Source organism: Liolophura sinensis, chromosome 8 (genome assembly GCF_032854445.1).
Source record: "Liolophura sinensis isolate JHLJ2023 chromosome 8, CUHK_Ljap_v2, whole genome shotgun sequence".
NCBI classification, from domain to species: domain Eukaryota; kingdom Metazoa; phylum Mollusca; class Polyplacophora; order Chitonida; family Chitonidae; genus Liolophura; species Liolophura sinensis.
In genome coordinates, this window is record NC_088302.1 from 35845946 (window position 1) to 35858525 (window position 12580).

The following is a 12580-nucleotide window of genomic DNA, read 5'->3' on the forward strand; positions in this document are numbered from 1 at the left end:
AAGCACCTTTGTGGACTTGGGACTTGCCGTTAAGTCCAAACCCACCCAAAGAGGCTTGATTTCTAACTGTACAAAAACTTATGTTGTATATGACAGTTCGACAGGCCTGTGTGTGGACACTTACTCTGGCTTCCCAGAGCTGATTTTGCTCCCGGGTTTCCTTTAATATACATGTGACGCCAATTATCCTTAACGACAAAATGTAATAAAAGATTTACAGCATACAGAGTAAAACTAGAGCAGCGACAACAATGTGGTAATGAGCAAATTGTCACGCGTATCCAGTGAAATACGGCCTTCAGGCGTTTTAACTCACGGCCTCCAGTCGTTTTATCTCACGGCCTCCAGTCGTTTTATCTCAGGGTTATAATGTATTTTATTTATTTATTTGAGTGGTGTTTTACGCCGTACTCAAGAATATTTCACTTATACGACGGCGGCCAGCATTATGGTGGGTGGAAACCGGGCAGAGCCCGGGGGAAACCCACGACCATCCGCAGGTTGCTGCGGGCCTGACAAGGAGCCAGCTTTCACCGGTAATGCGTTTGACCATTTACCACCTATCACACTTTCCACACTGCTCTGGTTTTAAACTCTAGTAGGCTGTTAGTCGATATATATTTTATATTCTATAAAAGGCACAGCTCTGTCAGATCTAGGAGTCAAAACAGACCGGCCTTATTTGTATAATTTCCTACATACCTTTGTCTTTGGGAGTTAGTGTTAAACGATGTTTTGGAAATGGATCTTGCGATTATCAACTTGGAGCGCCTTTTACGGATTACGAATGGTATATGAATGTCGGACTTGAAGCTTATATTTAACCAAAATGAGCGTTCCAGATCAATAAGAGCAAGGCCAATTCTCAAAACAACGTTCTACACAAGCTACCACTGAGGACTAACAAAGTGTATAAAAATACGAAATTAAGACGGATTCATACAAAGGGAAACAGTCTACAGATTTCAGTAACGTTGGACAGACGCTAGGATTGTTCAAGGTGAATGAATGAAATCTGTATCTATGTCGTCTACTATGCTAATTTACACATTCTCGACAATCAAAATATGTGTCTTAATCACGTGTGAATGCAACTGTTCATGTATCTTATGTGGCGATCTAATTCAACCCGATGAACATATTGCCCTTAGGCCCGGGTTAAGCGGAAATAATGCACAATCATGACGGAGAGTCCTGGGGAGTCTGGACGCCCTGCTCATATTTACTTGTAAAGAATTATACTCACTGTAAAGCTTGAGTAACATAGAGTGAGGCTTCTCCGTACAGTTTTAAGTATTGTAAACCTATTTATTTCTCCAAAGCGCTTCTCCTTGCATGTGTATATGAGAAGATATATTTTCCTTAAAACCACTCAAGAGTAAATCACGTTTTCAGATTTGGAGCTATTAGATGAACATTGGTTGTATTTACGTCTCTACGTCCCTCCCATCTAAATACGCAAATTTATTGTAGGAGAAATGCTGTGTACACTTCTATTTGATAACGCCCTGATACACTGACTCACTTCTCAAATTTATATCATTATTTATATTATTCTGTGTTTGTGTATAATATTTATATGCCTTGTATGGTATGTCTTTGAACAGTATTCAATAAAGTCTCGCACAAAGTTATAGCTTTAATTTTTGGTGTTGTTTAATTAGGCTGTTCAGAAAATCTGTTTGCCTCGCGATAAAGAGGTAAAAAATTTGCCGGGTTTAATTCCAAATATAGTAATGGCCATTTGTAATTGACAGTTTGGTTCGGTTTGGTTTAAGTATGGTTTTTGGCCCATATATATCTGGTTAATGTCTGGAAGACGGCATCATGTCTGCATCATCTCAAGAGGTTTTAGTGACTCAGCACCATAAACATGTCAGCATTTGGAAAGTTCCGTTGTACAAGGTAACATTGTCATGATGGAAATAAGGTTACAAGCGAGGTTCAAGCATGTTTACCATGTTTAACAGCTGAGACAGATAAAGGCTTAATAGCTCAAAAGGGGGGGGGGGGCTCCATGACACACTTGGTTAGTGCGCTAGCGCAGCGTAAGCACCCAGAGGCCTCTCACCAAGGCGGTCGCTGGCTTCCTCTCCGGCCGTAAGTTGGAAGGTGGGTGGGTTTCACCCGGGTTGTGCCCGGTTTCTTCCCACCATAATGCTGGCCGCCATCGTATAAGTGAAATATTCTTGAGTAGGGCGTAAAACATCAATCAAATAAATAAATAAATAAATTAATAGCTCAAGGATTCGATTCAATAGGTCATTCCGCACAAAGGCCTATACCTGGTGTAAGTATTTTATAAATGTGAATACATATTTGTCATTAAATAAATTAATCATATATTCCGTACTATTCCGTTCTATTAAGCTAAGTATTTATTTTACTTGGATACTTACACCTCACGCATGAATAAACCCATGTACAAAATACAGTCGCAGACTGCTTCTCAATGGGAAATTGACGAGTTCCGGTCCATTTCAAACTTTTTAGCAATCCAAAACTTCGAATCAGTCAACGTTTACGCGCTTTTACCACAATTTTGTGCACGATGCATAGGGAACATGTGCAAAGTACAGATTTCATAAAGGCCACCGTCGTACAAGTGAAAAAATCTTGAGAACGGCGTAAACACTCATTAAATAAAGAAATGAATAAATATTTCATCGTTCTTTATCGCCATGCTTCGGGATTTCTGTATGTACAACGCTGTGCGGCGTGCCCGGAATAAACCACCGGCCTTTGCCCTGCTACTGACAAACTTTCCCACGTGATTTTCTTGCGTGGAGCTCAAGATAAATGTATTTGCCATACTCCTGTCTGATACCATTATCAATTGGTATTGACACTGCCGACGGTATAGTACCTCTAATACTCGGTGACGACAACGGCTTCCCGTCACACCACCTTCAAGACAATAGAGACAGTTTCAATTATCACACTGTTAATTATCTTTACATTGATATCGGTATGTAAAAGTTCTGCATTTTGTGTGTACATATATTTCTAAATTTCTCCTGCGATTGCCCAAAATTTCTGGTTCTCAGCTCCATAATTCCGTTTAAAGGGGCTGGGAGCAATATATCCATGGCGATGAATAAAATCACCTTTTTGGACATTTAAAACAGTATGGCATGGCCTAGCATGGTACAAGATTTGGACACTTGTTAAATATACGTGACTAGTGCAGCTCTTGTGTCTTTCTTCTGAAGACAGTAACTCAGGTTATGATAGATTTACATAAACATGACACTGAGCAGGTACACTGCATTTACCATATTTACAAGTTTTGCCAGAAGCCAAAAATACCCTCAAGTATCAGGCATGTGTTTACTAGTTCCACATGCCTAGAGTTGTTTTACTTTCAATCAGATCGAATCCTTTTAAAACCTCTCACATTTTGAATAACCGATGTTGATTTAAAAAATGCAAATCAAAGTTTTAGAATCGATTTTTTACATAATCTGTGATTTGTTCTTTATTATTTTCTTTCTGACAAAAAATCCTTCTGACATTTAGTTTCGCCAGTTAGTCAGTTTGTTTTTGTCAGACAGAGAGAAAAAAATAACTGCGCTTTGTCCGACCGTGTAGCTCAAAACAAACGTGCAGCCTTGCTGGTGTCAGGTTGTGTACTTGGTGAGTAGGCAGTTGTCTGCTGGCCAAGGTTAGCCAAACACCAGCCCTGTCGCTGTGTATATACCAGCAACATGTAATAACATCGGAGTCTGTTGTTAAATTTTACAAGGGCCTGACTCTCAGCAACAGAGGGACGTTCGGCCAGTCTACGTGCCTCCCTCCCTGCGAAGACAACCTCTAGCGGGAGCTCTCGGGAATTGTTCCGTGCGCACCTACCTCTTCTGGACCTATTCGAAGCGAGTTGGTTAAGTTTAAGAAAATGTGAAAATGTGCTTGTGGCACTGGTGTCAAGACGAGTGTCACGTGCTTGCGTGTAAATTAGTGATCCGCATCGGTTTGCGCATGTCAGTGGTGCGCAAATACATCACGACAGCATGTCAGTTGTCGGTAAACACATCACGACAAGAAGAGAATGGGAGTCTAAATCAGTTAGAAGTTAGGCTCCAATTGGAAAATTGACATCTCTGGCTTGATTGGACTAGAAAGAACAAGATTATTGTTTCTTAACACTCAAACAAGAAAAAGACAAAAAAGCAAATTGACCTGTCCAAAAATTATGATCTTTAACTGCACTTAAATTGGGGAGGGCTTTTACGCGTGTACAAAAAGGCAGGAAAATTGTCTGACCCGAAATGCGCCCAGGTCATCGATCTATGTATGCACTCATTCGGTCATGTACAGAGAGTGAAGATATTTTCCACGCCGCTGCCGAATGTTGTCTTGTCATGGCGCTGTCAAGGCCGGAAGCACCCCGTGTATATATCAGAATGTGAGAGATGCCGTCCCCACCACCACAGCGTGTGGTAATCGCACAGAAAATCTGTCTTTAGCTTATCAAATTCTCGTTTGTAACGAGACATGCTCGGGCCGAAGTCGAAGTAACCGCAATGGCTGCGTTCCTCCTCGCATCCTTCCTTAAGAGTTAGCTACACTTTGGTGTATGTTTTCCCCATTCTTTGAAAACGTAACTTGAAATGTCTGCTGTCGTTCTCGATTGCCCTTGTTGTTGGGCTTAGTAACCGAAAAGGCTGCTCTCTTTTAACCTTCTTTCTTCAGAAGTTCATTTTGCTTTAGTGGAAATATTTTAATTTTTGAACATATATAATAAGTAATCTACCTCGTTGACTGGAGAAGGTAGAACCCTGATGAAAGGAAAAATTATGTATGTAGACATGTTGTCTGCGTCCTGCGTGAACAATAAATACATAAAGCAATCGCAATTCAATTTTAGGTTAAATATTTGAAACAGTAACGGTAAGTCTTGTGTAGTAGCCAAACAGGTTCAGAAATTTACGAAACAACTAAAAAATATAGTGAGTTAGGGTGAAATAAGATGAGGTCTCGCAGTAGCTTCCAATAGTCTGCCAAGCTACAGACGACGGCAGGGCCGAGAAGATTTTCAGGGGCGCACTAAGTAATGGGCAAATTGCAGGGAGAGCTTGACGGTCGCCAGTGAAATATGTGCAGCCGCCCCAGCGTAACTGCGAACAAAGTACAACGTGAAAACGCTCAGTACTTTGAGAATATACGAAAAACACAGAGTGAGTTATATAAACCAGGATAGGACTGTTTACCAGTGACATACAAAAGCGATCACTCCACCTTGTTCGGCCGCCATGTTTCTGGATGTGTGAGTGTTTACCTATCCTTCCTAATGAAGAGACTGATGGCTAGCTTCCTTCGTTGGCCACGTCTTCATTTCACGTCACCAGAAAAAAAAATATTGCTATCTTATAAAGCGAGGAAGAGAAACTAGTATTTGAACTGTGAAGAGCAGACAGGGGCGTAAAAGTGCAGTGAAAGCTAAAACGAGGCTCCCCGCGAAAGTTCGTGATATAAAACTGTCGTCTGGATCATTGAATTTTGGACAAGCTTGACAAAGTTGTGAGCAAACAAGCTCTGAGCGATTTGATTGGCCGACGGATTTCTGGCCAGAGCACACAATGAGTAAAGATTACTTGTCCGCCCTGTGATACCCCTCAAATGGCTCGCCTGTAATATAGCCGTTGGCTGTACCAGTAAGATGCTGCGACAAAAGTCTACGCGTCAAAACTCCTTGGAATTAATATACTGAAAAAGCCGAACGTGGCCGATTGTGGATGTACAAAAGGAGTTATTCGATGAAAGAAAAGGTGCAGGCGTCTTAAGAATTGCAACGTCTCTGAACATCGTGGGTATAATCCTGGTCCAGTGGTACACGGGGAGTAACAGTGAGAGTGTGCCCTAAAGAAGTCGGTCGGCGTTTGGCAGAACATCAATCATGACAAACATTAAAGGTAAGATATAGTAACATCTAATACATCCCCGTCAAGACCTTTGATCGTTTTTCAATAAATCTTTGTCAATTACGTGGATGAGTTTTTCTGCAGACGACAACGGAAACAGCATAGTTAATAATTACATGATATTGTAATGCGAAACAAACGGTATTGGTGACTTTATATATATATATATATATATATCTATATATATATATATATATATATATATATATATATATATATATATATATATATATTCACAAGCTGGTTGATATTACATGGGCCAGTTTTGCGACCTAGCTTATAAATTACCACCTACTTCGTGGTGGTCTGTTTTAGAGATCAGCGATTTGTAACTCACGGGTGTCAGTGAACATCTCTACCTTTCACAGTTAAGCACGGGGCTACCCCGGTTCTATATTAGGATTGCGACTCGCTCTTTCCACTGCTGTCGTGTTGTACGGTGGATTTTGTGTGTATTAGATGGGATAAATTGTTTGTGTGGTGCGCGGGTTTAATGTTCCCCGAGCCAGCTTGTTGTGGCTTGGATGGACGACATACTTCTATTACCCGATCTGAACTACATTTTAGTGCTTCACATTACGTCGCTGTTTAGAGATACTGCGGAAAACGTCTTCATTTACATTTAGCTACTCGCAAATCTTGGCGGTGTTTTACAGATGTCAAAAAAAAAAAGCATTGAGCCGAGTAATTTTCGACTCCCTATGAACGTTGCCTCATCTTTCTTTGTACGCTGTATTTGCGTTCCAAATTAATGTCAGTTGAGTATGCAAGTCGCGTGAATGACTGGGCTTTTTGTCGACAATGTGGCACCAGGTTGCCAACGAAAAACTCCGTTTTCCCCTTAGGTGGCCGCAGCACAACACAATAACTTAGAAGTCCCTTACCAATGCGGCCCATGTGGATGGGCTCAAACCCAGATCATGCCGGATTTCTCTCATCATAATGTTGGCTGCCGTTGTCATGATAAGTGAAATATTCTTGAGTACGGCGTAAAACACCAAACAAATAAATAAATATTTGCATAACGCAATTAAAAGATGAACTGAAGTCACACTTGACACATAACTAAATAGCTAATAGTGCTAATTTACACTCCGGTATTTACACCTACTTGGGTGCTTACGTACACTTACATCCATCTAATTTGTGATATCTACTCTTCGGTTGTTTCAGCCGGTGCCTTGTATCTGGTATCAATGATCTCCTGTATAGTAACCATTACAGGTAAGTCTGATTCATTTATTCATCAAGCTCTCAAAGGAGATTAGTATATAAATTTTTGTTGTTTTTCTTGAACACCAAAATGTGTTCATGAGGTGCCACATAGACAGAGATTAAGCTACACTATAAGGGTGGTTAAAAGTTATCTTTAGCAAACCCAGCAGCCAGCCTCTAGCCTGCTGGTGTTGTGCAATGCTGTGTGCCTGTAGAATGGAGCGCCTGGACGGAATGGCCGATCTCTGTTTCTCACTATACATGTACTGAAAGCCTATGTAGGATAAAATGAAGTGAATTCTAGTAAAATGCTTGGAGCCTGCTACAAACGGCAAGTTTCAAAAAGTGGTTGCTGATAGAGAGTATGTAAAATGAGGCAACACAGACTCTAGTTAGAGATAACCGAAGATCTTTTAAATGGAAGGAGAAAAAAATCATTCTTTTGCTCAAGGTCAGTTCAATGACTAAAGGTATAATGATTTCAAATAACACCTACAGTTCCAAATTAAACGTGGTTATTAAAAACTTACTGACGTGAAAAATGACCTTGAGCTATTACAGTTGTTGACATTTGTCAGGTATCAAAATTTTGTCCCCGACCTGGTTGAACCCCGTGCATCCCCCATCTCACCTTCCCCCGTCTTCATTCTCCGCCACCCTCCACTTGTAAGGTTACTGTATCGTGACGTACATCCCGTATTCAAGCAACCGATAGTAAATTACAGTGACTAATCACTGCAGAATACAACTGACAGAACGAGCCCACGAAACTATCACCAACCTTCTGTTAAACACGGTGTCTTTTCAAAAGCTGGCGCGTGCGAGGTCATTGAGTGGGTTTCCCACGAATCAGGTCAAACACAGACATAGAGAAGATGGAGGGAGAGGGGATGGAGCAGTAGTAGGGTGGGTTTTGACTAATTTACTAACGACCTCTCTGTTTACCTGTGTATTACCCTTGATAGTCAACATTGCTGAACACACGCAGGAATGTACCAGGTATCGTAGTGCGTGCTTCCAACCCACGTTGTTGAAACGCAAAGTCTTGATGACGCTATTTCCGACATCTTTCCAAGTGTTGAACGAGACCAGTTGAGCTAATTTGAGGACTATTCTTTTAACACTCTCGACATACCTTGCTTCACTCACTGAGGATGTCCTTATACCATTTTAGACCCAAGGTCACGTTAACTCGACTAAAACAAAGCCTGAAGTGAGGGCGGTAACTTAAGATCCTTAATTCCGCAATTTAGACTATTCCAGGTTTTTATATAACGGTATTTAAACATCGTGTTGTGAGTTTCTTTGCCTGTCAGTAATTATACCGTTCAAGAATTTATAAGGGATGTTAACAATGTTTTCTCCTTTTCAAACCAGGATATACTATATATCTCATGTATTTTAGTAAGATATATATAGAGTTTGAGACCAAATCGTGTTTTGACGTAGCATGAAAATATGAACATGGGAACGGCAAGGGAGTGTCTAAATCGGAGTCTAAAAATAAAACTTGCATAAAGAATCAACAGTTAGAAACTTTTTTATCTCCAAAATATATTCATAGAAATAAATAATGGTAGGCAACTGAGATAAATGGCTCACTCCACGGACACGAACACGATTGTCCGATTGATTTTGATTGAGAATTTATGTTTAAGTAAACAAATCTCAAATTTCTTTGAAGTTTTCTCCACACATTTCCTCTAGTTCAGTAAGAAACAATGCTCTAATTTTATATGCCAGTCGTCTACTGGTGTTACAAAGGCCTCTTTATTCGTCCTTGCTAAGTGTTCTGATTATAACGCTACATGACACTTAACACCAGTACTTTAATATATACACAGCCATGGGTGTGGTTACAACATGTTATTAGCTGAATCGAGCTAAAGTGTGGTTTACGTATTTGGGCACCAGCATTCTACCTTTTTAATCTACAGTTACATGTGCCTATTGTTTAATGAAAGCAGACGCCCAAATAAGGAACGAGGACAAGCTGGGGATATAATGATATCCAGGAACATGCTATAAAAACTCTCACAATGAAGAAAAGAAACAATGCACTCCGTGGAGAAATAAGAAGTAAGGCCGGCTCAATTAATAAAATGAGTATATTGCCAATGAGATACCGTGTTAAAGTTTTAAACAGAAAAAATGCAGTCCCGTGTTAAAGTATTAAACAGGAATAATGCAGTTCCGTGTTAAAGTATTAAACAGGAATAATGCAGTTCCGTGTTAAAGTGATAAACAGGAAAATTACAGTCTTGTGTTAAAGTATTAAACAGGAAAAATGCAGTCCCGTGTTAAAGAGTTAAACACGAAAAATTCAATCCTTAACGGTTTTAGACGTATTTATTCTTGGAATGTTGTTTCTTGCTCAAACTTTCATTCACGTAAAATGTTAGTTTACATCAACATCCTTAAGAAATTTACAAGTGTTCATTCTAGAAAAGGTATTGTTTGTTCAAATTTTCCTAGACGTAAAGTATTAGTTTACGTCAACATCCTTAAGAAATTTGCAAGTGTTCATTCTAGAAAAGGTATTGTTTGTTCAAATTTTCCAAGACGTAAAGTATTAGCTTACTTGAAAAACTTAAAAGAATTCATTCTAAAAAAGTTGTCCCTTGTTAAATGGAGCGCCTTTACGCGCAAGGGCAACTGTAGCGCAAGCGGAATTGACCATTTTCTCTCTTGCAGTACATCAATACTACGTTAGCAGTTTCCTCACAAAACACCATTGCAAAGCAAGGACTGAGCAATAGACAGCAGTGTAGGCTGGCAAGGTACATCATTGATGAACGACATTGTAAATTGTGACTTTTTTTAAGTATATGCTGCGTTTTTCTTGTTGAATTAGCCTCATTAGGAACAATCACAAAATTGTGCGTGAACGTGAACATGCAGCATGGTCTCACGAGCTATGGTCCCACGTACAACTTCATGTCAACTTAAGCTTTTATAAGTGTTTCTAATGTGAGGTTGACCCTGTCCCGTTTTTTTATAAAAGGCCCCAAGTATACAGCCACCATGCATTTCAGAAAACAAATATTGAAGAAAAAATCGGCTTGATCTGTACCCTGTTATTCCCAGTGAAGTCAAAATTGACAATCGCGGTCCGATATGAGGTATTTGTTTGTAAATAGCGCAGAATTGGCCTTAGGCCAGCCTCAGTTTGTGCTGTTGATGTACAGCACTCAAATGTTCCCCCGACACTCACTGCGCAAACTCGCCCAAACAATGACAGTGTTTACAATTCTATGAATCTCCTACAGATCAGCCTGATGTGAGGTATAGAGGCCTTCCTTCTGGGTCGGTCAGCTAACTCCGGTCATCACAATATAAATTATGCTTATAAAAGCGAATCAGGGAGTCCTATTTTCTGAGGTTTTGTATCCTTCAACACAGTTTTCAATGCTTTATGTATATTTAAAAAAAAAACAACTAAATTACGCTGGTATTTAAGAAGAATCCATGAATGAAGAAACGATTTTGTCGCCAATGCCAGCTGTTAAAAATACTAAAATGTCGGTCAGAATGGTTGACCGTGATGGCTTTTCTGTGGTTTAATTTAAACTTTGAACATCAAACTAGTTTTAACCTACCACACTTACATTGTTCACCACTTACACATCCATCTTATGAATAATTAAACAACAATTAAAAGGGGCTAACCTTATTCCCAGAGATTCTACACCAACCTTGTTCACAGAGGTTCGACACCAAAGATTCCTTGCAAAGAATTGGAAACCTCAGTTCAAAGAGATTTATACTGAATAACATCATTTAACTAAAGTGTTCCAACTCACAGTTTACGCACAATTAGCATTGTCACCTGAATATACTGTTGATGTGACGTGAAAGAGTAAATTTCACACATATGACATCGAGTAAGGTAGATCAAATGCCAAATGCTCAAATGTAAAGCAAAAGAACAATCAAACAAACATCAATTGACAGATGAAGACTCATAAATATGCATTTTTTTAAAGTGAACAACATGAGTAAATGTCTTCACATTTTGAGTAATTCTAGATCAGTGATATCCAATAAATTAGCAATTAACATCATTGCATTTTTACCTAATTCTGCTGGGCGTGTAATTTGCTATTATTTAAGCATTTACACGAACAGTTAGAATGAAATCCTAACTGAGGTAAATTGTCAATAGGCCGTTTTTCACCGGTTACGTGTGACCATTTGGTGACTACCACACTGTCGTCGCTGCTCTGGTTTTACTATATTGTAAACGTGAGTAACACCTTTTTGCATGAGAAATTGTTATTGTTTGAAAACTCACAACATAAAGTGATGTATTACTTCAAAATATTAGCACAAAAGTGTGCAAACATGGCGAGGTAATAGAATCTTTGTAGTGTGAAGATTTGAAGATGATTAACAATTCCCATTCAGAAATGAACACGTTGTTAGAGCCTACCCCCTCCCCTCTGTCCGGTCCGCTTTCTGCTTGGATCACATCCCCTCCCGTACAGCAAATTAGCTTGTTTTATCGCATCAATGTGCTAATCCTTTGATCTACTCCGATTCTGATTGCCACTCATACAATGCCTTTGATTAATCACTTTAAGGTAAATAACCGGCTACGTATCTCTTGATATTAACAAACAGCCTTTTTTCAACACCTTGTTTTGTATAATATTAGTATTTAACAGAAGCTGGATTTGATTTGGAAGCAACCAAACTTCCCAAAATGGCGTGCTTGTCAAGACAACAGATCTTGTACAAAAATTAAGCTGCCTCAAACAAAGGTCCAGTGGTTCGTTTCTGCATCCATTCTGGTTTAATATTGACAGTCGTTAACAATCGTTTCGTAGGTGAATAGCTACTCATTCTTTTTCCAAACTTGACCTGCTTTGAGTAGGCTATTTTGAGCTCTTCGTTAATGACCTGTGTCAAGTGTCTTAAACCTTTGAGACGATTAGTTTTTCAGTTTTCATATTAGGTTTTGCAAGTATCTTAGAATTTCTTCGAATAACACAACTTGGCACATTGTGGTCGTTTACCCTGTTTTTCACCACTCACAAATCTGACCGCTCGCTTATAAAAGAAAATTAAGCCATACGGTTTTCAACATCAATTAATCTAATGAAAGACCTCTAGCTTATTTACCCTTTAACAGAGCTGTTTGTTGTTGTAATCATTTGCTTAGTTATCATTTAACTTCAGGACCATTGACTAAGTTATCGTGTAAAAGAGCTTTAGAAGGGGTTTTAACCTTAGGACCACTGGCTAGGTTATCATTGAATTTTTGGACCACTGGCTAGGTTATCATTGAATTTTTGGACCACTGGCTAGGTTATCATTTAATTTTTGGACCACTGGCTAGGTTATCATTTAATTTTAAGGTATTGAATAGGTTATCATTTACCTTCAGGACCATTGCCTAGGTTATCATTTAACTTTAGGACTACCTCCTAGGCTATCATTTA

General features: G+C 39.3%; 1 protein-coding gene across 1 annotated transcript in view; it reads left to right on the forward strand.

Annotated features, from left to right (window-relative positions):
• The first annotated feature begins 5889 nt into the window (after positions 1 to 5889).
• Positions 5890 to 12580, forward strand: part of LOC135473469 (cadherin EGF LAG seven-pass G-type receptor 1-like) — a 37682-nt gene continuing 30991 nt past the window's right edge. Inside the window, exons 1-2 of the mRNA XM_064753320.1 lie at positions 5890 to 5912; positions 7095 to 7145. Of these exons, the coding sequence (XP_064609390.1) occupies positions 5897 to 5912; positions 7095 to 7145 (67 nt within the window). The 5' untranslated portion in view covers positions 5890 to 5896. The remainder of the gene's footprint in view (positions 5913 to 7094; positions 7146 to 12580) is intronic.